Source organism: Parus major, chromosome Z (assembly GCF_001522545.3).
Source record: "Parus major isolate Abel chromosome Z, Parus_major1.1, whole genome shotgun sequence".
NCBI lineage: Eukaryota > Metazoa > Chordata > Aves > Passeriformes > Paridae > Parus > Parus major.
This window is the reverse complement of record NC_031799.1, coordinates 73960949-73987615: the sequence shown is the minus strand read 5'-3', so window position 1 is coordinate 73987615 and position 26667 is coordinate 73960949. Positions and strand designations below refer to the sequence as shown.

Genomic DNA, 26667 nt, shown 5'->3' with positions numbered 1-26667 from the left:
GGGGGGCTGATGGAGCGGCAGTGACGTCATTGAGTGGGTGTGATGTCACGGGAGCAGGGCCTGAGGGGGGCTGATGGAGCGGCAGTGACGTCATTCAGTCGCGTATGAGGGTGTGACATCACGAGATCCGGGGGGGAGCGGCGCCCCCTGCCGGCGGGGCGCGCGACAGAGATGGGGGTGTGACCTGCGCGAGAGACTCCGCCCCCTCGCGTAGGCCCCGCCCCCTCGCTTTGACCCATCAGAGGCTCCGCCCTTCTGAGCTGTCAATTACAAGCACGACCACTCCCACTTCAATCATGCCACGCCCTCCCGCTGTCCGTCAATCACGTGCCCCCGCCCCTTCCCCAGGCCACGCCCCAGGCCGGCCGTGGCGGGAAGCGCACGCGCAGGGTGGGGATGGGTGCGGTGTCCGTGACGTCACGCGCAGGTGTGGCCGCGCAGGCTCGGTGCTCGCAGCGGAGGGTCCAGGCCGCCGCCCGGAGCCGCCGGCGGGGCCGGGGCGGGCCCTGAGGGGAGACGGCCCCGGGACGGCCCCGAACCGGCCGGGTGAGGTCGGGGGACGTGGCTGTGGGAGTCTGACCTCTGATTGAGGTTACCTGGGTGGGTTATTCGCCCCCGGAGTTTTGGGGGTGTTAGTGGTATTATTGCTTACTACTGTTCTGTTTGGTTTTGTATACAGTATATGTACAAAGAGTACTATATAGGGTATATGGAGAATATATGTGGTATGCAAAGCAATATATATGAGATTTTTTTTAGTTTATTTAGAATACATATATGGTACGTAGGGTGTATTGGGCAATCTTACACTGTACACTTACAGGCATTAATAGAGTGTAAAACATTTTGAGTCTGTGTTTAAATACGAGCAGTAGTGGCAGAGAGCTGGTCATTAACACCTTGTGGGGAGTACGGCAGAGGGGTCAGCTGTCTGCCAGAGCCCGGTGCTGTCAGTGTCAGTCACCTCTGTGACCGAGGTGGTCTGATATAAACCTGGGCTCATTAAATAATGCAAATCAGAGGAAATGGGATGTTGGGGGAACAGTGGTTTCCGCTGAGCAGTGATCTGCCAGGCCTGCTGCAATCCCACTCTCTAGACCCATTTTCTGTCAGGAGGTGAAATGCTGCGGGAGGCGGTGTGTGTGTGGGCCGTGTGTCCGGGGCCGCCGCCCGCTTCCTCCCCAGCCGGCCCGGCTGCTGGTACCGCCGGTGTGCCGGACACTGCCGGCAGCCAGAAATGGTCACTTTTCTGGCTCCGGTGTGCTGTCACCAGAGAAGAATCTACTGGGCCGGGCCCAGGGGAGGCCACAGAGAGGATTTGGGCTCTGCAGCAGCTCCAGAGGCTGCGGGAGCCGGGCCCGGCCAGGCCGGAGAAGGGAAGGCCCAGAGGGGATCCCGTGGATCCACACAAACATCTCCGAGGGCTGCCAGAGGACGGGGCCGGGCTCTGCCGGGCGCTGCCGAGAATAAAATAAAGGGCAGCGAGCGGCAGCCCGGCAGGAGGAAGAACTTGTGTCCATGGAGGGGCAGAGGCCTGGAACAGCTGCCCAGGGAGGGCCTGGAGTGTCCCTGTGTGGAGCCATGGCAGCCCCAGCTGGGCACGGCCTGGGCTGAGGCAGCTCCACAGGAACCTTCCCAACCTAATAATTCAGGGATTCTGTGGATCTCTGGGTGGTGTGAGTAATGCTGTTCTCAGTTCAGAGGAGTAGCGTTTTGTGGGTGGATGGATGAAGGGAAGTCTTCACAAGTTGAAGGTGATGTGGGATAGAGCTGAGGGTGGTAAGGTCATTACGCTGCTGGTGGAGTTCTGTCCTTCATAAGACTCCATTTAACTAACTGAATGGTATTCTTTAGACAGACAGCTTGTTGTGTTGTGTCCTGTAAGCTTGTCCTGATATGTCTGAAACCTTCTGCAGCTTTTGTCTTCACCCTATGGTTCAGTTCCTAAACTTGCTGTGGCAGCAGCCACCTCAGATTTTGATTTGGACAATAAGTTGTTTTGCTCAGCAAGAATAATTTCTGTTTTTATTTGAATTTTTCATGCAGTGTTTGTTCAGTTGTACTGAGGTTCTTCATCAGGTTGGTTGCTGAGGAGCTCTGTGGGCAGGTGTTCCCTTAAACTTTTTGTCTATAGGGCCTCAGCCCTATGTGTGGGTGTACGGTGTTGGGGCATGGGAGGGGGCTGAGAAGGAATACAATTCCTTCAGTACTCTTGATGCCTTTTCCTTGGTCTTAAAATTAAGAGTTAGACATGGGTGAGGGATAAAAGGATTTCTATTCTGGTATTTAATAAGGATTTTTAAGGCGTAACAATTTGTCAAGGTGGAATATGCTGAAATGCATACATATGGTAGATGGTGTATCCAATTTTATAGATTTTGTAAATTGGTATATTTAACAAAGATGTTTCAATGAGAAGTTTAAATTTATTGGGTGGGTTTTTTAAAATTTTATTTTAAAATATTTTCTCTTAAATGGGTCTAATCGTAGTTTACAGGATGTCTTTTATGGGGGTCTTGGTTTCTCAAAATAGAGTCAAGGTTTTCTGGCTTCCAACTGTGAGGCTTTTAGGATGTTTGGTCTTTTGTCTTAGTAGAATACCAGGATTATTAAGCCTGATTAAGATATCAGGCTTAAAGAATTGCAAGTACGTCTGTTAAGGGTATTGAGAATATATAAAAGGTATATGAAAAGAAAAGTCAAGACTCATCATGACATCACCCTTAGTGTGGGAGAAGGGGCACGCTGTACTCCATGAGCATTTCACTGTGAACTTAGTGCTTAGTGGTCGTGTTTATATTGGAGGCTTTGTTCTGCTGGTGGTAGCTGCTGGGGTGGTAAGGTGGAAAAAGCCATTTCAATCCTCTTACAATCCTCGGTACAGCTTTCTGCTCTGTCTAAATATAATGACTTATATTTAAATCAAGGTGATGGAGCTGAAAAAACGTAACTGCAGCCAGCAAAAAGACTGCAGTTGTGGTGATCAGAGTTGAGGTGGCTCCTGTGGTCATCTCTCTAGAGGGGAGACCCCTGTGCCCCTGCTTGTGTGTTCCTTTGCCTCTAAACCCCAGGCTGGGCTGTTTTAGTATTTTTGTGTAAAAGCAGGCCTGGCCTCTGCAGTGGAGATTAGCTGTAATAAACTGCAGGTCTGGTGGTGCCATATGTATGGACACTACAGAGAGTGGCTTTCAGGGGTTCTTAGACATCAAAAGGTAGCTTGTCTTCAGGCCTTGAATTGGTTATTTGGTAATAATTAACCTGTCCATTCTGTTTTGCAAGTTACCACCACTGAAAACTGCTAACTGCCTCCATTTACAGAGTGTGTCTGGAAAAAACCCCCAACAATCCATCCTGCAAGTTGGCCACTCGGTATCCCAGCAGCCTTGTGTTATCTTCTCCTTTAAATAAGAGTGTGTTGAGAAATGCCCAGTGGAATGTTGGTTTTGAACTCTGGAATATGTGCCTGTTACATTAGAAGGGATAAGTAATTTATAAAGGGTATAAAAGAAGTGTTGAAGTCTATGAAGTGTTTTTAAACGCCCTGTCATACTTTCAGTCAGTGCAGTCATCAAGATCTCAGAATTTGCATTTCACAGTTAATAGTTAACACTTTTAATGTGGTAGAACTATTGACTCTGTTTCTTAGGTCCGTGTGGTGCTGTGTTGGGAGTGTGTCAGACCATTTGTTGGAGATTTAAGATGGGCCTGTTTAGAGACACAACAAAGGTTTATCTGGAGAAGTGACACGTCCAGTAAGCACTTTTTTTAGTATCTTTTGTGCTTTGATTATAATTTTCCCAATCTGAGATGGACTGCTATTTTATCTTCAAGTCTCCTCCTACCTAAATATTTAATCTATCTTTCTTTATCTATTATTTAATCTGTCTGAAAGCATATAGTCTTTAACAGACAGTGATTTAAATATTGTTTAAAAGTTTAAAAACAAAAATCTATAAAATGGGGCTGGGGAGATCCTTAAGTTGTATGGCTCCTTGCACTGTTAGGGACCTAGTGCCTCAGATAAATTTATAAGGATTAAGTTTATTTAAAAAAAATGATAATCTGTGAACCAGTTTAGAGTGTCTAGTGACTTCATTCAGAGCTCTAAAAGACAATTTCAGAAAACAGCAGTTGTGCCTACCTAAAAAAGGTGTCCAGTGCTGGTGCTCCTGGTTTCTGTTGTTAGAATATAGTGTAATTCTTGTGTTACAAGTCTTAAAGAAATAGGCTCAGAACAAATGCGGTTTGCTAAAGCACATGGTTCCTCCAGACCCTTCACTCAGGGAAGCAAGCATCCATTTAATGAAAATGTGTCACCAGAGCTTTCTCATAGCTTTTAATCCATTTTAATCCATGTTAGTACTGGGACAGGCTGCAGGCAAATCCAGGCAGCAGAAAACAAAACTCGTTCCTCTTGCTGAAGGAGGATTTGAAACATGAGGAACTAGAAGGTTTTTACAATTCTTTGGTGATGCAGGCACATGGAGTCAGGACAGAGAGGTGCAAGAGGGACAAGGGGTAACTGCTGGTCTGCCCTGTTTTGGGAGTTTTGATTTTGTTGTGGGTTTTAATTTTTTGCCTGTAGGCTTATTATAGAAAAGATGAAAGCCTATGAAAAATTTGAGGAAACAGTAATGAAATTAGGAATAATATATATGCTAGTTTTTTTCAAGGTTAGGTTAGTTATTCAAAATACGTTATCAATTCAAATAACCATTTTATTTAATAAACAGATTTACCTAAACAAAACAACACTGCTGCATTGGTAGGCTGAGGTATGGTAGTTTTCCGAGCTCTCTGTAGAATTGAGTTAATCTGTATTAAATAGATGTAAATATTGGCATATGATTTTAGTTCTGCAGTTCTCTTCATTGAATTCTTCCCTTTTTTGGAGAGTTCAGTGGGCCAACATTGTATAGCATCAATGCACCCTTCTAATTAGCACTATAATCTAATAATAGATAGTGTTGTAGTCTAATAATGCCCTTGTGCTTAAATCAGAATTTATTGTGTGTCTCTCAAGAGTGCAACACGATGAATATTTTCTAGGCCTTTTTAAGTAAAAGACAAAGGTAGATGAAATAATTACTTGCTTCTCCTCCATATGTTTTGTTTTAAATAGGAAAGGTTTTTGTTTTTCATAAACTTCTGTTGTTATTGATGTCTGTGATATGTGGTGAGGCTGTATAATAAATACCTACAGAGGACACAAATCAGCATTACGCATCTTCTGATGCCCGGTTTTCTTGTAACCCTTCAATATTTCTTGTTTATGTGGTCTATCTGACTATTGACTGTCCACAGATACGTGCTTTAGAGAGGGGATGTGCACTTTGATGTGTCTCAGTGAATCACCAAAAGCTGTTAATCGTGTGAGGTTCTTAATTGAAATAACTTCCAGTTCATGTTGTTACATCCTCCTTGCCGGGAGGTCGTGATTGTTACAGGAAAGAGCTGTATTCAGGAGGGTGAGGAGAAGGGGCACCCAGTCTCTCTGCTTGCTGCTCTTCCAGCCCTCCAGACAACTGTCAGAGACTTGTTTTAGGGTGTGACTAGTGATGGCTATGGATATCAAACCAGTGAAATATTCAGATTGCTCATTTTTGGCTTACATACGGGCACAATGTTAAATGCGTATTTGTTTCACCTTTCTTACGCTTTCACTGGACATTGCCTTAAAGCATTCTTGTGCCATGCATATTAAAGTGGTTAATAATTGCATCACATGTGGTGAACAGTTACATATTAACCTGGGTTAAAGCTCCTCATCTGAGCTATTCGGGAGGGGAAACCTTAGAGCTTAGCCGGGGAGGTAAGGCATGGAATCTAGATCTGTAGCTGCAGGGTGGTATGAGCGTGTGAGAGGGTTTAAGTATTTGTCTGGGCTCTAAGCTTTTAGAGGAACAACTGGGCATTACTGGTGGTCAGAACACAGTGGCATTGGGGCAGGGTGTGAAGTCAGCCAGTGCAGGGGCTGACTGCACTGATAAAAGCAGAGGGAAACTGGACAGCTCTCTGCAGGTGTAGGTTACAGACATTAGACTAAATGGATCTCAATCCTTCAGTTTGCTCAAATGAACTGTAAATACTGATATTTGATAGGTACTATGAACACCATTTTATGGGTGTTCAGACATTGAAAAAGATGTGCAGTTGGAAAGCAAGTCTGAGAGAGCAGAAAGGTATAAAATTGAGGAAAAGTTCATTAAACAAATAAAACAGAGTGTTTATGGGGTGTGGGGAATGTGATTGATTAATAAATAGCCTTCTGATGGGCTGGTAAGTCTAAAATAAGAGTTTTATGTTCTTGGGGTCTTAGAAGTGTAGTTATTTATGTGTTATGAGTGGAACAGAAATGATTAGCTGAATTGCCATGTTGTATTTTTAATTATTATTATTATGTACAGAGTTCAATTGTGTTGAAAGATAATGATGGCCTGTTTTGTTTTTTGCCTGTGAACTGTGCAGTGTAAAATGTTTATGGGGTCAGACTAGAAGGTCCTAATATTCCTTCAGATTTTAAACTTGCTTACATTTTAATGCCATAGCAGATGCTTTCAGATGCTTTTTTTTTTTTTTTTTATAAGTAGCCTCAGTTTTGCTATATGAAGTGAATTTGGGGTGTATTGTTCATAGTGCTGAATACACTGAGCATATCCAGAATACTTGGAGGCTGCAGCCCTCTTTGTGTTTAGGGTTTGTTTACATGGTGAGAGAACAAAGTATTAATAAAAATAAAGAAATACCTCATATGAGCTGGTGTCTAATATGAACACTTGGGCTTTGTAAACAAAAAATGCTTTGAATTAAATGCTGTGTTTTTCTCTGTAGGTTTAAGAAGGCTAAAGCTTCATTAGAACTGTGACTAGAATGGACAGTTACTTTAAAGCTGCAGTCTGTGACTTGGACAAACTGCTTGATGAATTTGAGCAGAATACAGGTTGGTTTCTGCACTGCCTTTTCGTGGAAGTACATGGTCAAATGACTGTTACCATGGAGTTTGAAAGTAGCATCTGCTAAGTAAAAGCTTGTATTGATGAATAGATGGGATTGAGAGGGAGTACACTGTGGAAGGAGAGGAGTCTTATAAACTTTGCTTTTGATCTCTTCTTGCTTAAAATAGATGAATGTGAGTGCTTCACAACACCTCAAAATCCATATGACTCAAAGCTCTCTTCAGTCCTGGATTGCTTAGAGCATGCACACCCCACAGCAGAGCTGCCAGAGGATGCTGCCAGATGTCCTGCCCCAGAGGAGAGCTCTCTCCATGCCCCTGCAGGCACAGGTGATGTGCTCAGTTACTCACCACCCAAAGACAAGGGTGTTGCTGGACCTGACCTTTTGTCCACTGTGAGCAGTGGTCCCGTAAATGAAACTCAGGCTTTGAACCTGGGCAGGTGCAGCATACCTGTGTGTGATCTTGTCAGTGACACAGCGAATTTAATCCACCCAGTGGCTGCTCACGAAGGGACTCAGCAGCTGCAGCCGGATGACTTCCAGTGCAGCCAGGGGCCCGCTGGCTGTGGCGTGTCTTGTGTCCCTGTTCCTCTGTGTGTGACACCACCTGGCTGCAGTGCCAGCGCAAAGCAGAGTGATGGGGACGTGGTGTTACAAGATTCAGGGCATCTTACAACACAGAAAATCAATAATTTCGCTTTAAAATCGGAGAGTTATGCAGCAGGAACAGTCCTGAGTCTGTGTGATGATCAACATAGGACAGAACCTGTCAAGAGCAATGAAGTACTCAACCGCCCCGAGCAAACTGCAGCCCTGGATACTGAATGTGTCACTGTAACATCCCAGAGCTTGAAAGAACACAGTCCCAAAGATGAGAAAGCCTGTGAAAAACTGCCTTTTGAACCACAAGATGACAGTGCATGCTCTGCAGCAACCAAGGAAGTGCATGGAGGAAATGCCATAGGAAAGGTAGACCCAAACAGTGGAACTAATGCTGATTCCAAGCCTTCAGATCTGCCAAAGAGGCATCCATTGTACAGCAGCAATGCAACATTACCTGGAAATGGTGTCTTACCAGCTTCCTCGTGTCAAATAGGAGCTGAAGTAGAATTGGAAAAGAAAGGCACAGAAGAGAATAGAGATAGTGAAGAACTTAACAGCAGTGAGATATTAAGCTGTGTTTCCACTTCGTGTACGTCACCTGAGGATGTCCAGACATCTCTGTCTTGTCTTTCCCTTCCTGTGACCATATGTGGGTCATTAGTTGAAACAGAAGAAAAGGTTAATCCTCTACCTCAAAACGCAGTGGCAGAGGTTATTAGTGATACTGTAACTGTTAATGCTGGAGAGTCTAAAACTCCTCTTCCTGGCAGGGAGTCCTGTGAAAATACTGGCTGGCATGGCCAGGAAGATTTAGCTGAAATCAATGAAAGTATTGCAAAAAAAAGTAGGGATGGAGAGAAGTACAGTACTGAGAATGTCATTGATGATGGTGATGCTCAGCAAATCAAAGCTTTTGCTTCTGCTTTTCCTGACCTTGGAGCTGAGCCGTATGATGTCAGTATGGACACTTTTTATGACGAAAGCATGAGCTCTGTTATGGCTGACTTTACTCTTGAGGAGAATGTTATTAAAAGTGATATTCTAATAAGTGACGCTGAGCTTGATGATTTCTTGTATGGACAAAGTCTGCAGTCCAGTGTGTTGAAGTCTTCAGACAATGATGGTGACTTGATGGAAGCTGATGCAGGTGGAGGGAATTTAACAGATCTGAGCAACCTGGATTTCACAGAGGTCAATGAAGAACTTAGGCAAACAAAACTGGAGGAGATAACGAGCACTAATAGTAACCTTAAAGCATCTATTCCCAACAGTGAAGTGGAAGCTGCAGCAGGAATCAGCATGTCTCACAGTCAGGGAGTGACTGAGAGTGGCAGTGGAGCTCTGACTTCTGATGTTTGTATTAAAGGTGCAAGACCAAAGCAGTTGCCTCACCTTTCCCAAGGAGCTGCTGCTCAGAAACAACTGAACAGAATAAATGAACTTGAAAGAGAAAACCAGGAATCTGGTTCTGATACCCAGGAAGCTCCCCTTGATGCCTCAGACACCAGTGTAAATGTTGGTAATAAATCTGACCTTGGGGAAAGCAGCTCTGAAGGAGGAAATCAAACATCTGAAAGCACTGAATCACGTAAAACACCTCCAGCTCTGCCGTGTAAACAGCCCTTGTGGGTCCCGGACTCAGAGGCACCCAACTGCATGAAATGCCAGGCCAAGTTCACCTTCACAAAGAGACGGCACCACTGCCGAGCCTGTGGGAAGGTGAGTTACTGGAGAGGGGCCCTGTGCTGCTGACAGGAAATGGAGATTCTGATTTAGGAATGACCGAGATGGAGAAGGGAAAGAATACAGACAGAAGTTTTCTAGGCTCAAAGTACATTATTTAACAAAGACCAGATTTTATTTTCCTTCCATAGGAACCTAAAGACTGTTGAAAAAGGCTGATGTTAATTAAGAAACATATGACCTTTTTTTGTGAAAATTGTGTTTAAAAGGAAGTACGAAGTATGTTCTTGCTGCCATAAGACAGATTACTGGCTAGGCTGATGTGTTTTGCACAGAGGAGGGGAGATGAGATGATGGAGTGCTTCATCATAATCATACTTAATCAGCCTGTTATTGAGCTTTTAGCTTAACTTTTTATGTTTTAAAAAATTGAGGTGGTGATGATGAGAATCCAGTGGTTTTACTAGTGACTATAACTGTAGAGCACTGCCCATGAACCTGAAGGGATTTCATTCTTTCAGGAGCTGTAGCAGAGGTACCAATGCAAAGGAATTTATGGTCTAAATCTGTCTTCCAGTGTGTTTAGAAGTATCATTTTTTAAAGAACTCATTTTCAGGGGAAAGGTATGTGATTCACCAGCTAAGTGAGTAACTGCAGAACTTTTTTTCAGTCTGAGGTCTTCTACAGAGAGTAAGAGATGCCAAAGCTGATACTCGGTTCAGAATTCCCTTGTAATCTACTGTGGCTTGTACTAGTGTATGAATGGAAATGCTAGCAATAATGACCTCACCATTCAGTGTTGCTCTCTAAGCTTTAAGGATGTGGAGACAGAGCAAAGACTAGTGTCAGTACTAAATTTTTGCATCCCCAGTGTTAAGCACCACCTGGAAAGGCATGGTGGTTTTTCCTTCCACCTCTCTTCTAGCAGTGTGTATTCAAAGCATGATGCTCATTTACTCAGCAGCAGCAAGTGTGAACTAAAATGTAGGTGTGAGCTGGAGTGTCCAGGAAATGAAGAACTCCTTGTGCTGGCCTGGAAGCCATTGAACTTGTTGCTAGAATATCCTGGTGAGATTTTGTCATGGTTTAAAATGCAGTCCTTCAGAGTGGGTTCTGTTTTAGTCATAAGACTGATTGACTACATTCTCACACCTTGAAGCTCTCACACCTTGTCTAGAGATGGGGATGGGAGACCCTGCACTGTCACCCTGGTGACAGCTGTGAGTGTGTCACACACACTGTCACACTGTGAGGGGCTCTTGGCAGAACAGCAGTGTAATTAGTGGGAGCATCACAATGTCTCTTCATTAGGAGAGTGAGTGAGGGCAGCATGGGTTGTCTGAACCTTACAGGTGTGGGAGTGCTGGGCAATTAGCTTTTCTGAATGTGCAGCTTAACTTTCTGCCTCATAAGACTTTTTGTCTTTTTAATAGCAACTTTTTTTTTGTCTTAAAAAAATCTCAAATCAGACATTCCTTGTGAAGCTGTTGGTTGTTGTGTGTTCAGCCACTTGGGAAATAAGGGAAAACTGGTAGGAATTCAGTTGTCCTCCGTGGACTGAAGACAATTGTATGGATTCCCATGATCCTACCTCTTTTTTATCAATAAAATGGCAATATTTGTGGACTCTGGCATCTGTACTGGAGGGAGGTGTGAAGTTATGGTGCCTGTGTTCTCTCCCACCCTTGTGCAGCCCTCACAAGGCCAGTCAGCTTTGCAGTTCCATTGTCCAGGTGTTCATCTCTTGCTGTGGTACCTTTCTTCTTTCTGGTTCAACCAGAACCCGTTTGTTTGCTCAACAACCTGCTATTCACCTCCTTTCTCCTGTCCCTTAGCTTGCCTTCACCTTTTAGCTGCATTAGGATTAATCCTCCTGCAATCCCCTGCAGGTCCCAGTGTCACCAAGGGTATGGGGAGAAAACTCCTTGCAGGGGATTGTGCTGCCTGGCATTTGGGGCCCTGAAGTGGATTATAAGTAATTAGCAATTAATCCTCATCAATTACATTCTTAATGTATGTACTGAGCATGCGTGTTTCCTGTTGAGGTAGATTACCTGTGGCACTAATCCAGAAGCAGCTGGAATAGTTTCTTTTTTTAGCTCATATTACACTGATCAATCACTGATCAGTGCTTTTACAAAGACTTTTCCTGCTTAGAGGAGTCCATTGTAATAACTTTCTTTTTTCCTATGATGCTACTGTTTTGGATTCCCACCCCCCCTGATCCACTTTGATTGGGAGCAATTAGGAGTAGAGAAGACCTTTAAGGGTTTCAGAAGACCTTTTAGTAAAGGCTTCAGAGTCTGCATATAGCTAAAAATGGTGTGACTCGTTAAAAACTTGCAGATCATCCTTGAGAGAACAAGAGGGGAAAGTGACAAAAGCTCCAGATATTTATGGCAACTCTTGCAAAACACCAGCTATTCTGAAGACATAATTCTTTGAATGGGACTGTGTAGATGTTGTCCAGGCTAATGAGACACACTTTCCCCCTTGTTTCTGCTTAAAAATAGACAGGATATATACGCTGTTGGAATAGAAGAGCATATTCTGTTCTTCCAAAGCAGCGTTCCTTGGAAATACTTGAGTGAAGGGAGCTTGTCCCATGCAGGCAGCACTGCTTGTTCTTGCTGAGGGAGCAGGAGAGGCAGCCAGCAGCCTGCAGAGAGGGCTGTGGGCAGCCTGCTGTCCCAGGGTGGGGAGGCAGCCCCAGGTCTGGCAGACTGCTGGCAGCTTCCTGGGAGCCGTGGTGAGCACACAGCGCTGCACAGGTGGTCCTGAAGCACCACAGCAGGTCCAGCTCTGCTGCTCAGCCCTTGGCCCTAGCACTGCTGCTTAGAGTTAAATGCTTACAGGACACACAAAAGTAGGAGTGAATAGGTGGTACAACCTGAAATTCTTTTCATCTCTCCAGAGAAGGATTTTAATATCACTTCAGTTGGGTCCTCTATGTTGCTGCTTTCTGCTGGGTGTATATTGTGGGTTTTGTTCTTTGTTTATTTTTTTTCTGAGGATTTCTTTGTCAGGGATTGAGATACAGGCTTGAGTGCAAGGCTGAAGATGGTTTAGAATGAAGCAAGTGTATTTTTTGGAGGAGTTTGCAATTTGCTGTGCAGTATGTCTGTAATATTTAATGCAATCCTTTTCTGATTCAGGTTTTTTGTGGTAGCTGTTGCAAACGAAAATGCAAACTGCAGTACATGGAGAAGGAGGCAAGAGTCTGCACTGGCTGTTATGATGATATTAATAAAGGTAAAAAGGTTTTTTTGAGTAATTGCAGTAACTATTGAAATATCTCTTAAACCTTTGTTCTTTCTGGGGAGCTTGATTACTTTAATTGGTGTAGGTTTTCCTTTTGCTGAGATGGAGGGATAAAGAGAATAATTGTACCTCATAGCTGGATTCCAGTTCTTCCTTTGAGTCTCAAGTTGGTTATTTTTTTTATTAAAAAAAATAAAATTGGTTTTTAACTCCATAGGACTAAATAGGAAGTTATAGAAGAATACAATTTATCCTGTTGAGTCATCTGTGACAGGAACCTAGCAGAAGTTACCCTCCCTCCACAGTAGCCCTCTTCGTGTTTAAAGGCCACATCCCTGCTTGTTCTCACACATTTTTTGCCCACTTTATGTTGCTTCCTGTCCTGGTGTTTTTACAAGTCACTTACCAGGGCTGCAGTAAATGACTCATCAAATAACCTTTTCTTAACGGGAAGCTAGCCATGGATGCTTATGAAAACATCAGGAGAAACAGTAGAGGTCCTGTTGATGCGTATGTAAATAACAAGTTGAAAATATGTCCGATGTTTAATAGGCATAGGAGTTGAGCCTGACAGATGTGACACGTATTTGCCCCAAGGGTCAGGGGTCACAGTGATGTAGTCACTGCAATGCTGCCAGGAGGACAGGGGGAGGTCTCTTTATCTCATGAGAAACGAGGCAATTATGCAGGTAGAAAATAAATATAAATTTTTCCTCCATACAACAGTTTTGAGTGTTTATTTTTCATAGCCAGATCACAAACTGTGCACTGCCTCTGCCTAAAAACCCCCACCCACCTACAGATCTGCTCTGCAAATGAAATTTAATCAATTGTGTGATCTTAAAAACTAACCACATTATTTTAGCACAGGCATTTGAAAGGATGATGAGTCCAACTGGTCCTGTCCCCAATTCCAGTGTCTGCTCTGAACATTCGTCTGTTGTTCCACCTGTAGAGGAGGCCCAGATGCCTGGTGGTGCCAGCTCTCCTTCACCATCTGCACTGTTGCCTGTCTCAGCACTTAAACAACCTGGTCTTGAAGGTACAGATGCTAAATAGAACACACATCTAATGCTTTGAGAGTCTCTTTGGGAAGAGTTGCTTATCATGCCTGGGATTTATCATTGGTATTTTTTGTGTGAAACAGCAACACTCTGAATGTAAACACTTTCACTTCCCAGGTTTGGTGCCAGGCCCAAGCTGGTCCTTAATCTCCACTTACGAAATGTGGGTGTTACTTTTTTCATTGCCCTCTCTGTTTATATTCTAAATATTCTTGTGTAGCTGTTCATTTTATAATGTCTTCAGAGATCTCTGGCTTGTGTTGGACTGCCAATCTTAAGAGTAAAAACAAAAAGTAACTGTTCAGGGAAAAGTTACAAGGGAGGAGCAAAGGTTCATTCTCTGTGTAAATGATTAGTGGTGAACTAATGTCTTTGTTCCACTTTTGTTAAAGATCTGACCTTTTTCAAAGTAAATACATTTTCAAATAACACGATAAATCAACTTCTTTAGAGTGTATTTCATTTTTTAGTTGTGAAACACATTTATTTCAGTCTTATGTCACTACAGAGAGATGATAGAAGAAGTAGCCTTCTGTAATATGAATTGATAGACTTAAGTATAGCAGGGCAGCTTCCTCTGCAAGTGAGAGATTTTGTTGTGTGTATTTGCCTGATTGGAGACTGGCTAATGTCAGGCTCTGCCTGTGCTTGGTTCCAGTGAACAGATTGTCTGTACATGTGGTTTGGAGAAGGGGCTTCATTTTTGTCCCTTGCAGCTACAGGAGCAGTGCATTAATGCAGAGCTGTTGTTTTAACCTGTCGCAGGGCTCTGTCCCAGAGAGCAGAAGAGGGTTTGGTTTGCAGATGGTATTTTGCCAAACGGGGAAGTGGCAGACACAGCAAAGCTGTCCTCAGGAGCAAAGAGGTCGCAGGACTCCAGCCCAGTGACCACGGACCTGCCAGAGATGCTCGCGGTAGGAGTCGGATGGTTTACCTGCCTCAGTTACCTGTTGGGACACCTTTGCTTGCCTTGTGTGGCACCCCTTACACACCATGACTTCTGATTCACAGCCTTTGGAATCTGGGACAGTATTTTTGGCAGGGGCTGTGAAGTCCTTGGGTCGAAAAACATTGTAGTGATTTTCAATTTGAGTAGCACCAAGCAAAGTTTTCAAAGGAAAACCTTGTTTGGTTTGAGGTGTCTGTGAACTTCAAAACTGGAGGGGCTGAAAATTTACCAAAGCAGGTTTTTTTGTACACAATGTTTGATGAACCACTTTTGTGAAGGTGACCTCAGGCACAGTTCTTAAGCCTGTCATTAGCAACATACTTATAGTACAGGTTTGTAGTTGTTTTTATTCCAGTGGCCTGCTATAGTTCCCCTGATGCATTAGAATAACCAAGTTGCTTAATGCCCTGCAATACTACATTATAGGGTGCAACAAAATCTGTGTATTGCTTCTAGTGTGAACTAATATTGAACTGAGAGGGGGATTGTTTTTTTTTATCATGAGTCACATGCATACTGTTGAATGAATGGCCCTTTAAAAGAAAAGTCCAAAGAAGGGGTATAGGTTTGCTGTGGAAAGGCTTAGTGAGGCTCCTCAGGTGAAGCCTTTTTAAGATAAAACATAGCACTGAAGCACTGCCTAAAGTAATAATCTAAATTCCATGCTTCTCACAGCACTCAAGAGTTTTTAAAATATATTGTTAAAGCTAAAAAACAGATCATTTTTATTTGCATATAGATGATCTGAACACTTATCAGGTGTACAGCATTTAAATCAGGTTTTACTCATGAAGAATTGTAGTAATCAAAGCAAAAGAGTTGGAGTAATCAGCTCTTGATTTGATTTGAATCAAAATATTTGATTTTTTTCTCTTATGTTAGGGAAAGAGTAGGGTATTTGCACTTGCAGAAGATGAAGAGTGTCTAAAGCTAAGAGCAGCATGGACAAAGTAAGTGGAAGACAATTAGTAGATAGTTCTCCTGTGCAGCCTCAGAAGCTCAGACAAAACCAGCACAGTGCAGCTCTGCAGCAAAGGCAGCACAAAATCCTGAAAGTGCTGCCACAGGGTGCTGTCAAGGGCAAAACCACCAAATGGCATGAAACACCAGGAAGCAGATTCAGGGAAGAAGTCTATTGTTAGCCAATTTAGCCATGTTTTTGTCTGTGTTTTTGTGGAGCCTTCCTTTTGGGGTTGGTGGTTTGGGTTTTTTTTATTTTGTGGCAGCATATTTGTTAAATGGAGGATTTGCTGGAAGCTGAAGGGACTCAAGGAGAGCTGCTACAGGGCAATCATAAAGTTGTCTGTTTTTTCTTGTTGTATGGACAAAATCTTCCCTCTGGATATAGGATGCAAGTCTAAAGAAAGATAATGTGTATCTATGTTTTTTTTTGGAGGGGTCTTGGGGGGGTGTTGGTATTTTCATTTTATATTTTTATGACAGCTGACAGTCCAGTGTGTCTGTGTTCTTGGCTTGTCATACCTGTCTTGCTGGGGGAGCAGTATGGGTTTGACTCCAAACTGGAAATTAATCAGACTGAGCAAAGCTATATTCAGCTATCAGTAAAATAGCAGAAATGGTGTAGAAATATGTTTGCAGTACTCAACTGCTGATCTAGTTTGTGTTATCAAGCAAATAAATTAACTATGCATCTTCACCCGTGTAACACCTAAACAAAACAAAGAAGAGTATCTAGGAGAGATTTGCTGGCTTTCTTCTTATTAGGAGGAAATGTATTCTCAACTTTTGTGATAGACTTTTCTCTTTTTGCTTTTAGAGTGCTAATAATGAAAGTTTACTTGGTTGTGAGACAGTAAAGATTTTTGTTTTGTTATTTCTTTTTCACAGGCTACAGACCCAGAGGAAGATGAGTTGGCAACTGATGTAAATCAAAAACTGAAGGAAGAAGTAGGTAAGATTACAAGAATGGAGGAATTGCATCCTTCTGTCCCTTCAGATGGTGCACAGCAGGCCAGTCCAGGCCAGAGAGAGGTGGCACCTAGTTACCAGTCTGTCACTCTAGGGACTGAGGAGCGTTCCCCTGCAGCAGCTGTGAAGAGCAGTGCGGGTTCAGTGGGTCAGAGCACACGGGATGTGCCTGTCACTGCTTCAAGTTACAGAGCTCTGTGTGGGGTAGAAAACCGGGTGCGACGGGAGATCAGCCTTCTTCCTGATGGTGATCAGCTGCCACCGCTTCTGCTGGCACTGGATGAAAAAGGGAAAGGTAAAGCCTGCTAACATTTTGAGAAAATTGTTAATGTTTACTCATAGAATCCTGGAATCATTTGGGTCGGAAGAGACCTTAAAGCTCATCCAGGGCCACCCCCTGCCATGGGCAGGGACACCTTCCACTGTCCCAGGCTTGTAAATACAGACTCATGTGCATGCAACTTATATTTTAATATAATTCTCATGTAATTTATTTATTGCATACTGGAATGTTGGGTAATGACTGCATTTTTAACAAGATCAGTACATTATGAGAAGAATGCTTCACCACTTAATTGCATTATGGTGGTGGCAGTGCCCATCAGAGGTGTCTGACAGGATCAGGCTGTGGATGAGGAGTCAGCACACATTCAGTCAGGGATTTCCAAAGAAAGGGTATCCCTGCTTTGCACCTTTGTTAGAAGCTGGTGCTTCAGTTCTACATGTTCCTTGAATCTTAGGGTAAGCTGTTCCCTGGTTGATCTGTAGCTGTTCCAGTCTTGGGAATAACTGCCAGAGCAGGAGGATGGGATGACTGTGTCACACAGTGAACTGATTCTTGGTTTGGGTCATTGGCTGGTATGATGAACTGTATCACGTGTTAATGTATTTAGATCTTCTGGTGGAGGAACATCCATTTCACCAAAAGGTCACCCTGCTGCTTGGGGAAGGAAGTCCTCATCCATTGACTTTTATTCTAAATGCAAACTTGCTTGTCAATGTGAAGCTAATAACATGTAAGTATCTCACGTTTTCTTTTCCATTGAATCAAGCCTTTTTTTTTTTTTTTCTTTTCTGTATGTAAAACAGCATTACTGTGGTATCTTATTGTTTTAAAGATTCCTCAGATAAGTGCTGGTGCTTCTCAACAAATGGACTGCATGGTTTGGGTCAGGCAGAAATTGTCATTCTGTTGCAGCGCTTGCCAGATGAAGATGTTTTCCCTAGTGAAATATTCAAATTATTTCTTGACATCTATAAAGATGGAATGAAAGGTGTGTAATTTTAATGTCTAACTTTTTCTTGTGTAGTATGTTCTTGCTGATCTTTAAAACCTAAAGCTGATAGGTTATTTTTCTAGAATTATTTATCTAATGATTCTGTTGAAAGAGCTTGCAGTGTTAGAGTAGAGTTGTAAATAACAGAAACAAAAGAATTTATGTTTGTTTCATATACTTCTGTAAGCATCCTGTTTGCAGGGTTTTTTGTTGTTTAGTCATATTGTGGTGGAGATTCTGGGTATGAGCCCTTCTGCCTATGGTTTTTAGGACTTCATTTGTAGAAGTACAGTACTTGTGAATGTTTTAGGTCTTGATCAAAACTCATCAATCGATGTGTTTAGGAATTTTGGCATTTGTTTGGAGAAATTTAGTTTCATAGTCAGGTTCATTGGTGATGAAGGACAGGGCTTTTATTCTGTGGGTTTAGATACCTGACAGTTTTCAGGAAGATGTGAGATAAAAGCTTGCAAGTCTGTCAGAGGTCACTGCTTAGAGAAGTTCTTTTGCCACTGAAGTGGGAGTGACCCAAATCAGTAAACACTCACTCTCCATTCCTCTTTCCACAGGAAGGTTCATAAAAAATATGGAAAACATTACTTTTACAGAAAACTTTCTCAGCAACAAAGAGCATGGAGGATTCCTGTTTGTTTCACCAACTTTTCAGAAACTTGATGATCAGATTCTACCAGATAACCCTTTTCTTTGTGGCATTCTTATCCATAAGCTGGAAATACCCTGGGCAAAAGTGTTTCCAATCCGTTTGATGTTGAGGTTGGGAGCAGAATATGCGGGTAAGTTTTAATGGTTTCAGTAGCTGTATAAATGTGAAGTTTCCTTTGGAAAATACAAGTAGTTTTTGGACAAGCAAGCTGTTTTAAAATCATCTTTGCAGTGTTTTATATTACACTTGTATAAGCCCAACATGTGGAGCCACCTGGGAATGTTCATTGTCCTGCTAGACTTTTTTAATTATTTTTTCCCTCGTAGCAGATGAGAAAGCTAAGAAACCAAAACTGACAGTAAAATACAAAGATGTTTTTTTTTTTTGGTTGTAGGAGAAATGTTTGAAGGGATGTTCACCAGCCCGGGTTACCACTCTAATAAAATGGTTATTTTAATTAAATTATTTGAGTTAATTATATTGGCAAAATATTACTGCTCCATGAACTGAATAAAGGTATTGATCATTTATAAGGATAACTTATTAGTACATTGGAAAACCTAGGCATATAAATGGCTGTAGCCCACCACTGTATAAGCTGCAGGTCTGTAAACACGTCCCCATCACCTGTTTGTGGATTTCTGGAGCCCACACTGCACCTCTGTCTCCAGCTGTCTGCGTGGTGACAAGGGTGGCAGCTGCTGGGTTACCACTTGCTGTGTTTTGTGTTTTTTAACCAATTTTGTCAGATATAACCCTGGGTGGTGGGGGGAACAACACAGTGGCTGAGAATTAGAGAGGGGCTCTGCTTCCTTCAGCTGGTCAGATACTGAGATTTAGAGACAGGTTATAGCTGAAAAAAACTGTAAAACTACTTGGAATAGCAAGTTTTAGCCTTGTTGGTAGGTAAATATGACCTTTTTATTTCCTAGCCTATCCAACTCCTGTGGTAAGTGTCAGGCACCGGAAGCCACTCTTCGGAGAAATTGGACGCACAATTATGAATCTACTTGTTGTGAGTAGATGCTTTATTATGTTCCCTTCCTGTTGTAGTCAAAATTACATGAAGTATCCTCCAAACAAATTCTGAATCTTGAAAGCAGAGCTAATGTTTTGTTCTTCGTATTTGACTTAGAACTGGTGAGGAAGTTAAAAAAGCTGTTTGTTTCACCTTATATTACTATGCATTAGTTCTGGTAGTGAAAAATGGCCTTTAATGAGTGAGGGAGAAGTTGGCATTTGCATTGATGCTGGTGGTCATCATTGTTCAGGTGCATTTTCCTCTTGGAGCATCATTGTGGTGCAGGGATTCTGGATTAAACCTGACAATTTTAAATGTGAAGAAACACTTGACAGGCAGATACTGTGGACTAACTGCAGTAGTAGTTTCTTTGCCAGACAGACTTAACCTTGCCATAGTTATTCAGCTTGAGTGTCTTTTGTGAAGGACTTTTTGGCAAAACCATAAGTCAGGTCTGGAATTCATGCTGCTCCTTGTGGAAGCTTTCTCTGTTACCCAAATAATTTGATTTCAGATTCCAGTAATCCTCTGTTCCTGACCAGTAACCTTCTTCTTCTGAAACTTATATTGAACTTCCAGCACTTTCCATCCTAGCAGTTTCCTCTTCTGATATTTACATTGAACTTTGAGCACTTTCCATCCTAGCATTCAGGACAAGGCCATGGAAAGCAGAGCAGGTCTCATTTAGGCAATCACTACATCTTCTCCTGGGTCTGGAGACCATCATAGCTGAGATGAAAGTGCAGCCTTTTTCCCCTTTTTCCTTTTTGCCAGCACAGGTGTGCAGATCACAGTGTAAGGAATCAGCTGGAGGTGCCCCATGTAAGAGCAGCCCTTTTGTTTTTGTAGGAGTGTCACACTAACCCATGATGTGCCAATGTGTAACCGCACCCTCAGGCTCTGGGCAGCCTTCCTGCTGTGCTGCTGCTGAGTGGGGTTTCTGTGGAGTTTCTTTTGGTGCAGGAGAGTTACTTGGATTGCCCTTTCATGGCTGTGCCAGCCCGAAGCAGGCAGGGGCAATGTGTGCTCCTTGCAGCAGTTTCAGTCACTGCATGACTGCAAAACGTTCTCTTGGGGGTGCCTTGGCACCTGTGTTGGAGATGCTCAGCTAGAGAACATGCAGAGCCTCTCCCCACACCAGTGCCTGAGGCAAAGGGCACCTGTGATTTACATCCTTAGTGCTGGATGCCAGTCCCATGGAAACCTTAGTGCATCGAGATGCTTTTGTAAATACCCTCCTTGCTGCAGCTGTGCTGATGGAGGAAGGCTCTCACTGCCTGGCTCAGCTGGTGAAAAGAGCCTCTTCATATTTTTTTCCAGCTGAAGTAGTAAAAGCAAATGAGACCATTTCATACCTAATGTTGTTGTTCTGGAAATAAACAGAATTTTGCAGAAGAGGGTGAGGCGATGGGTGATTACTTCTGTCACAGAAAGGGATAAGAAACGGTGCAGTATTTAATCTGTAAATCAACAAGGTAGAGCTGTAGGGGCTGTGAGCCTGGAAGGAGACTCATCTGGAGGGTGGCTTCCACGCTTCACTTTCTCTCAGAGAGGGAGGGCGTTGAAGTTTTTCTTCCCCTGGAACACTGGGAATCTAATACATTCTAGTGTATGAAGTAGCCATGGAGTAAATGACTCATTGATTAGAGCTAATTTGTCAGTGCTATGAATTTGTTAAAGTTGAGGTGCCTGTCACATACATGCGGTGGGCACAAAGGGATCCTTCAGTCACTCAGAATATTACTATATTCTAGAAGTCCTAGAGATGTATAGAGTACATCTCTAAGTGATGAAGGTAAAGAAAAGTTAAGAAAACAATAGTTAATTGTCTGCTAACAATACCTTTTTCTGTTATAGGACCTTAGAAATTACCAGTATACTCTGCATACCATAGACAACCTGTTTGTTCATGTGGAAATGGGAAGAAGCTGTATTAAAATACCTCTAAGGAAGTATAATGAGGTGAGCACACCCATCTTAGCTTTCCTAATCCACCTGATTTAGTCTCCATTTTTTGTGTAATATCAGTCACACCTCTACCATCAGCTCTTTGAAAAAACCCTCTCTGAACTTTACACTGACCTAAATGTGTAATGGGAAGGGCATGCAATTACCTGAGCACACACTTCCTTCTGTGATATGCTGGAAGGTGGATAATGAGGAGTTGAGATTTAATGTAGCTGGTAAGTACTGAGAGAACAGCAGTTTCTTCAAAATCTTTTAACGTGTGTGGTCAAACATTCTCTCTTACAGATTTTCTGATGATGATGTTTTGCTTAGTAATTAAAAAAACCCAAACAAAAAAGAACCAAAAAGTCCCTCTTAGTGAGATTTATCAGTGCAATGACAAATTTTGTCTTGACAGGTGATGAAGGTGATCAGTTCCTCTAATGAACATGTAATTAGCATTGGAGCCAGTTTCAATACTGAAGCAGACTCTCACTTGGTGTGTGTGCAGAACAAGCAGGGCCACTATCACACACAGGCCATCAGTGCCACGGGACAGCCCAGGAAAGGTAAGAGGTCTGGAGGAGAAAAATCACATTTCTGGAGCAGAATTGGAAGTTCAGTGTTATGCTGCACAGAAAATGCAGTTCTGGTGTTACATTAATTTGTGTTTTAAGAGGAGTGCAAGTTTAATGTCAGTTATGACTGACTGGAGTGGCACGAAGTGGTGCTCACTTCTTTCCTACTTTTTTTAGTTACAGGTGCAAGTTTTGTAGTGTTTAATGGAGCCTTAAAAACATCTTCAGGATTTTTAGCTAAATCCAGCATAGTTGAAGGTAAGAGTTTTGTTCTGTTCTCTTCTTAAGAGACTTGAGAAAAAATAGCAGCAGTCGTGTGTAAGGTCTTTGTGCCTCAGAAAGCTAAACATTTCTTTTCAGGTTTTTTAATTTTGTATTGAACCTATTGCAAACAAATGCTGCATAAAAACACACAATAGTTCACTTACTAGTTTTAGAACTTGTAAATTTAAACTCTGTTTAATCAGTTGAGGTCTTTCCTTTACGGAACTACTTTCATTGCCTTATTGCTGAAATACATATATGGCACATATATGAAAATAAAATAAATCTAAAATTAACTTAAAAATTATCTTTTACTTGGAGTTCTGTTGACAAAAAAAATGTTTTCTTCCTCTTTCATGTAACATTTAGTGATGTAGGTGGGGGATGGAGTACTTTTGTATATTTATTAATTAGCTGTAGGAGATGGTTGGTCTTAGTAGAATATAAGCCAAGATTCTATAAAAAGCTGTGTTGCTTTTCCTGTGGATAATATGGAATTTTAACTGGTTTTCTTCTAGATGGGCTAATGGTACAAATAACACGAGAAACAATGGAAAGCCTTCGTCAGGCATTAAGAGACAAAAAGGACTTCAAAATAACCTGTGGAGAAACGGATGGAGGGGACGTGAAAGAATATGTAGATATTTGCTGGGTAGACAATGAAGAGGAAACAAACAAAGGGTACATGTACTACCAAACCCAGATACCTCAGAGAATTCTTGCTTCCAATCTTCAAATATCTGCCTTTAGTTTCTTGAAATTAGTCTAAAGTACTGTTTTGACAGAAAGTGTGTGATACCAAAGATGGTTTATTATGTCCTAAACCTGAAAGATTAAGTTTCTATTAAAGCTGTTAGTTCCCTGTTTAGGATACTTCTTTTTGTACCATCTGTATTTTCATAGTGCCTGTCCTGTATTGTATTTCGTTGTAAAGCTGTTTAAATAGCCTTAAAGGATGGGTAAATATTATTTCATAGAAGTTACTATACCTAAACTATGAATGTTGTTTAAATTACTAATCATACTATTGTTTTCCATAGAATTATAAGCCCAGTTGATGGAAAATCAATGGAAGGAACTCACAGTGAAAAAGCACCACAATACAGAGACTTCAAAAGAGAGGGAAAAGTTATGAAGTGCACTGAAGTTAGTGAATTACATAGTTCTTGAGCCTTTTTTATTGCTTTTTGAATATTTAAGTGGTTATGTGATGGTACTAAGTGATACTACTAAAATTAGCTGATTTATGTGTAGCCATCTTGCCAGGCAGAAAATTCTCTGCAGCTTCTTGGTGAGTTTACACACCTGTCATTTTTCTCCTCTGAAAAAAATCTAAAATTTGTTAGCAGTGACAGCTCTGCAAATGCTTAATGCAGGCATTCCTATGGTTCCTGATGTATTTTGATTGTGTGGATGAAATACTTGGGTGCTTTGCCAAAAAACAAGCATCAAAGCTTGTCCTGCTCGGTGTTACGTGATCCTGAACTACTCTTTTTCCTAACTTTGGGATGTACCAGGCTGCTGACTGCCCTTCCCTTTCTCTGGTCTCAGGTTTACTATTTTGTAAAGGATCATGAACTCTCCAGTGCTGTTCCCCAGCTGTTTGCAAAAGAGATTGCCATTGCCTGCAGCACTGCTCTTTGCCCTCACCTTAAAACCTTGAAAAATAACGGGATGAATAAGATAGGACTCAGAGTTTCCATTGACTCAGACACGGTAAGCTTTCAACTTTTATTGCATACACTCCTTTTCCATTGAACTATCTTCCCTTGTAAATAGCTTTGATCTCTCCAGGAATGTTTCAAGAGTTTTGCCCTACCCAAGATTCAGGCTGAGGATGACATTTGGGGAAGAAGCTGTCTTAGTCATTAATTTCTCACTTTATGGTAGCTGAAATATTCTTCTACTGTGATACAGCACTTTTTGCATAGTCTTGTTAATAGAAAAAGTGTTAATTAATGTGTTTCCCTCCTAGGTTGAATACTTAGCAGGATCTGGTGGGCACCTCCTTCCACAGAGCTACCTGAATGACTTGGACAGTGCTCTGATTCCTGTGATTCACAGTGGAATGTCAGATCCTGCAGCTCTACCACTGAAAATGGAATTGGTATTTTTCATTATAGAACACCTGTTTTGATGAGGCTGATTACATGCATATGCTGATTTGCTAGATCTGAACACCAAAGTTGTAATGCTACAAACACTAAAAATGTTAAAGTTTCTAAACCTGTTATGTTTTAATAGCTTTTCAAACTGCTTTTTTAAAGCCCCTCTGCTCCTCTCTGGTTCCTCTACTACAGAAGAGTTGTAGTTCATGAAGTTCTGAAAGTTTACACTTAATACAGGTGCAGAAGGGTGCAGGTGTTGTTACTCCTCACACAGTTGTAGCACTTGGTAGGTGTAACCTAACACCAAGTCATAGGATCTTGTCTCTTGCCTTCACATTAGTGCTACTGAAGTTGCTGGGGTTCTGTGTGATCTCTGCATGTGTTTTCCCCTGCAAGAGCTGAACACTGGAGCTGGGCTGGCCCAAACCTGTCTCCATGCCATGGGAGGTTCAGAAACCAGACCTGCTGTAGCTGCCTACGTGTGCCAGGACAGCTCTGGCAGCGCAGGGGGAACTCTGTGGCTGTGTGGATAAACACCTCACTGAGCTCCTCAACCTGGGGATGTCATGCTGGTGCTTCAGGAACATATGCTCTCAATATTTTATAGAGTAACTGTTTTCTTTTGGTATTTATAAGGATTTATCTAACTTAAATGGATGCTATTTTTATAAAAAGTGCTTTTTTTTCTTTACTCTGTGTTCAGAATTCCATATACAATTTGACCTTTCAAGGATTAGGAAAAAACAGATTGATGGAATTGATGGATTCTACATGTAGCAATAAGTCAGACAAGAATTCTGCAGTCTTTTTTCTGCTCCTGTCTACTGCTTTTTCCACATTTTAGTAGCTACCTTTGCTTTCAGGGAGAACAGATGTATTAAGTCTGAATTTTCACGGACAGGTTGATTCTAGTGGAAGTTGTGCCTGCCTGTGGCAGGTGGGGTCAGAACTCTTTAAGGTCCCTTCCAACCCAAACTGGATTTTTACTGTACCTGAGGTTCTTGCATAGGATGTATTTTTGATACTGGGTCATTTAGATCTATTTATGTATTTGTGATGCATGTGATTTGTACTGAGGTTCATTGAACTGCAGTGGGGGTTTGGCAGCAGCCACACAACTGCTTGTCGAGAACAGAACCAAATCTAAATATATACAAGATCTATATTGCTTTCAGTAAAAATGCTGGTACAATTTTATAATGAGAGTATTAAAACTTGGATGCCTTCTTGATGCTAATAGGGGATATTTTATGTTTTTGTATCAAAAACAATTTGTAATTTAACCTGATCTGCTCTGCTGTTATCTGTGCTTTAACACTCCAGTCCTAGAAGGGTTCAGGCATTGAGATCTTACCCTGGATGGAACTGAGCTGCATTGCAGCTTCTGTGCTGACTTCTCCTGAGAAGCTGACATTAGGGAGAAGGGCTGAACCCACGCACAGTATGAACAAAACCTGTCCTTGTTGAAAACAAGCTGCACCCAGGCCCTTGAGGCTGGAGGCTGAAGATTGTTTTGGGTCTGTGACAGGGCAAGGGCACCTGAAGGAACAGCTGCCTCTTGGCACTTAATCTCTACTAACTCCTTTTCAGTAATGATCAATAAAGTTACCTACAGTGGAAACAAACAAAGACAGATTTGGAATGTGTGTGTCCTGTCTCTACAGCTTTCTGGGAATCCTGATGTTTCCCCAAAAATGGGATTCATTTCTCGGTGTGCCACAGGCCGACAGTGACACGGTGCAGATCGCTCTGGGTGTTCCATCAGTGCTGGGCAGGCCCGCTGCTGGGGCTGTTCCAGCACACCCCACGCCCTTTCCCTGCGCTTATTTCCATTCTTTACCGGCAGCCAGAGCCGCTCCTCGGCCAGGAGGGGTTAAATTGCCGTGGGGCTGGGGGCCCCCAGCCCGGCTCTGCAGCTGCTCCGGGCCGGGGGCTGTGGGAGCCGCAGGGTGATTTGGGGCTGTCCCCAAAAGCGGGCTTCAGCTGTGCACCCTGAGCATCCTGAGCATCCTGGCAAGTGTGCAAGGCATGCACGGACACACACACACAGCTGGATTACACATACAATCACGGAATTAATCAAGTTCGAAAAGCCCTCCCAGCCCAGGGAGTCCCAGCTGTGCCCCATCCCCAGCCCAGAGCCCTGAGTGCCACATCCAGGAATTCCTTGGGCACCTCCAGGGATGGGCACTGCAACCCTCCCTGGGCAGTTCCAGGGCCTGAGCTCCCTTTCCATGGGGAAATTCCTGCTGCTGTCCCCCCTGAGCTCCCCTGGCCCAGCTGAGGAGTGCGTCCCCTGCTCTTGCCCACATCCCGTGCTACACCGTTCGGAGCTCGGGGTGTCGTGGCCGCGGGCTGCAG

The 26667-nt window shown here is 42.7% G+C and overlaps 2 protein-coding genes across 8 annotated transcripts in view; both read left to right on the top strand.

Annotated features, from left to right (window-relative positions):
- The first annotated feature begins 457 nt into the window (after window positions 1-457).
- Window positions 458-25939, top strand: ZFYVE16 (zinc finger FYVE-type containing 16). Of its 7 annotated transcripts, none has more exons than XM_015615074.3 (19): window positions 461-600; window positions 3647-3752; window positions 6832-6940; window positions 7124-9279; window positions 12400-12496; window positions 13371-13547; window positions 14335-14483; window positions 16367-16742; window positions 17341-17463; window positions 17566-17721; window positions 18294-18518; window positions 19321-19403; window positions 21267-21371; window positions 21775-21925; window positions 22112-22192; window positions 22717-22879; window positions 23239-23344; window positions 23750-23914; window positions 24174-25939. In XM_015615074.3, the coding sequence occupies exons 3-19, from the start codon at window positions 6871-6873 to the stop codon at window positions 24333-24335; spliced, it is 4545 nt and encodes a 1514-aa protein (XP_015470560.1). In that variant the 5' UTR covers window positions 461-600; window positions 3647-3752; window positions 6832-6870; the 3' UTR covers window positions 24336-25939. The 7 variants fall into 7 exon arrangements, with proteins under 7 accessions (XP_033376252.1, XP_015470560.1, XP_015470559.1 ...); XM_015615076.3 differs by lacking the exon at window positions 3647-3752 and having other exon boundaries at window positions 462-600; window positions 16367-16430; window positions 16542-16742; XM_015615073.3 differs by lacking the exon at window positions 3647-3752.
- A 61-nt stretch (window positions 25940-26000) lies between these two features.
- Window positions 26001-26667, top strand: part of FAM151B (family with sequence similarity 151 member B) — a 9283-nt gene continuing 8616 nt past the window's right edge. Inside the window, exon 1 of the mRNA XM_015615526.3 lies at window positions 26001-26017. Coding sequence (XP_015471012.2) covers window positions 26001-26017 — 17 coding nt within the window. The remainder of the gene's footprint in view (window positions 26018-26667) is intronic.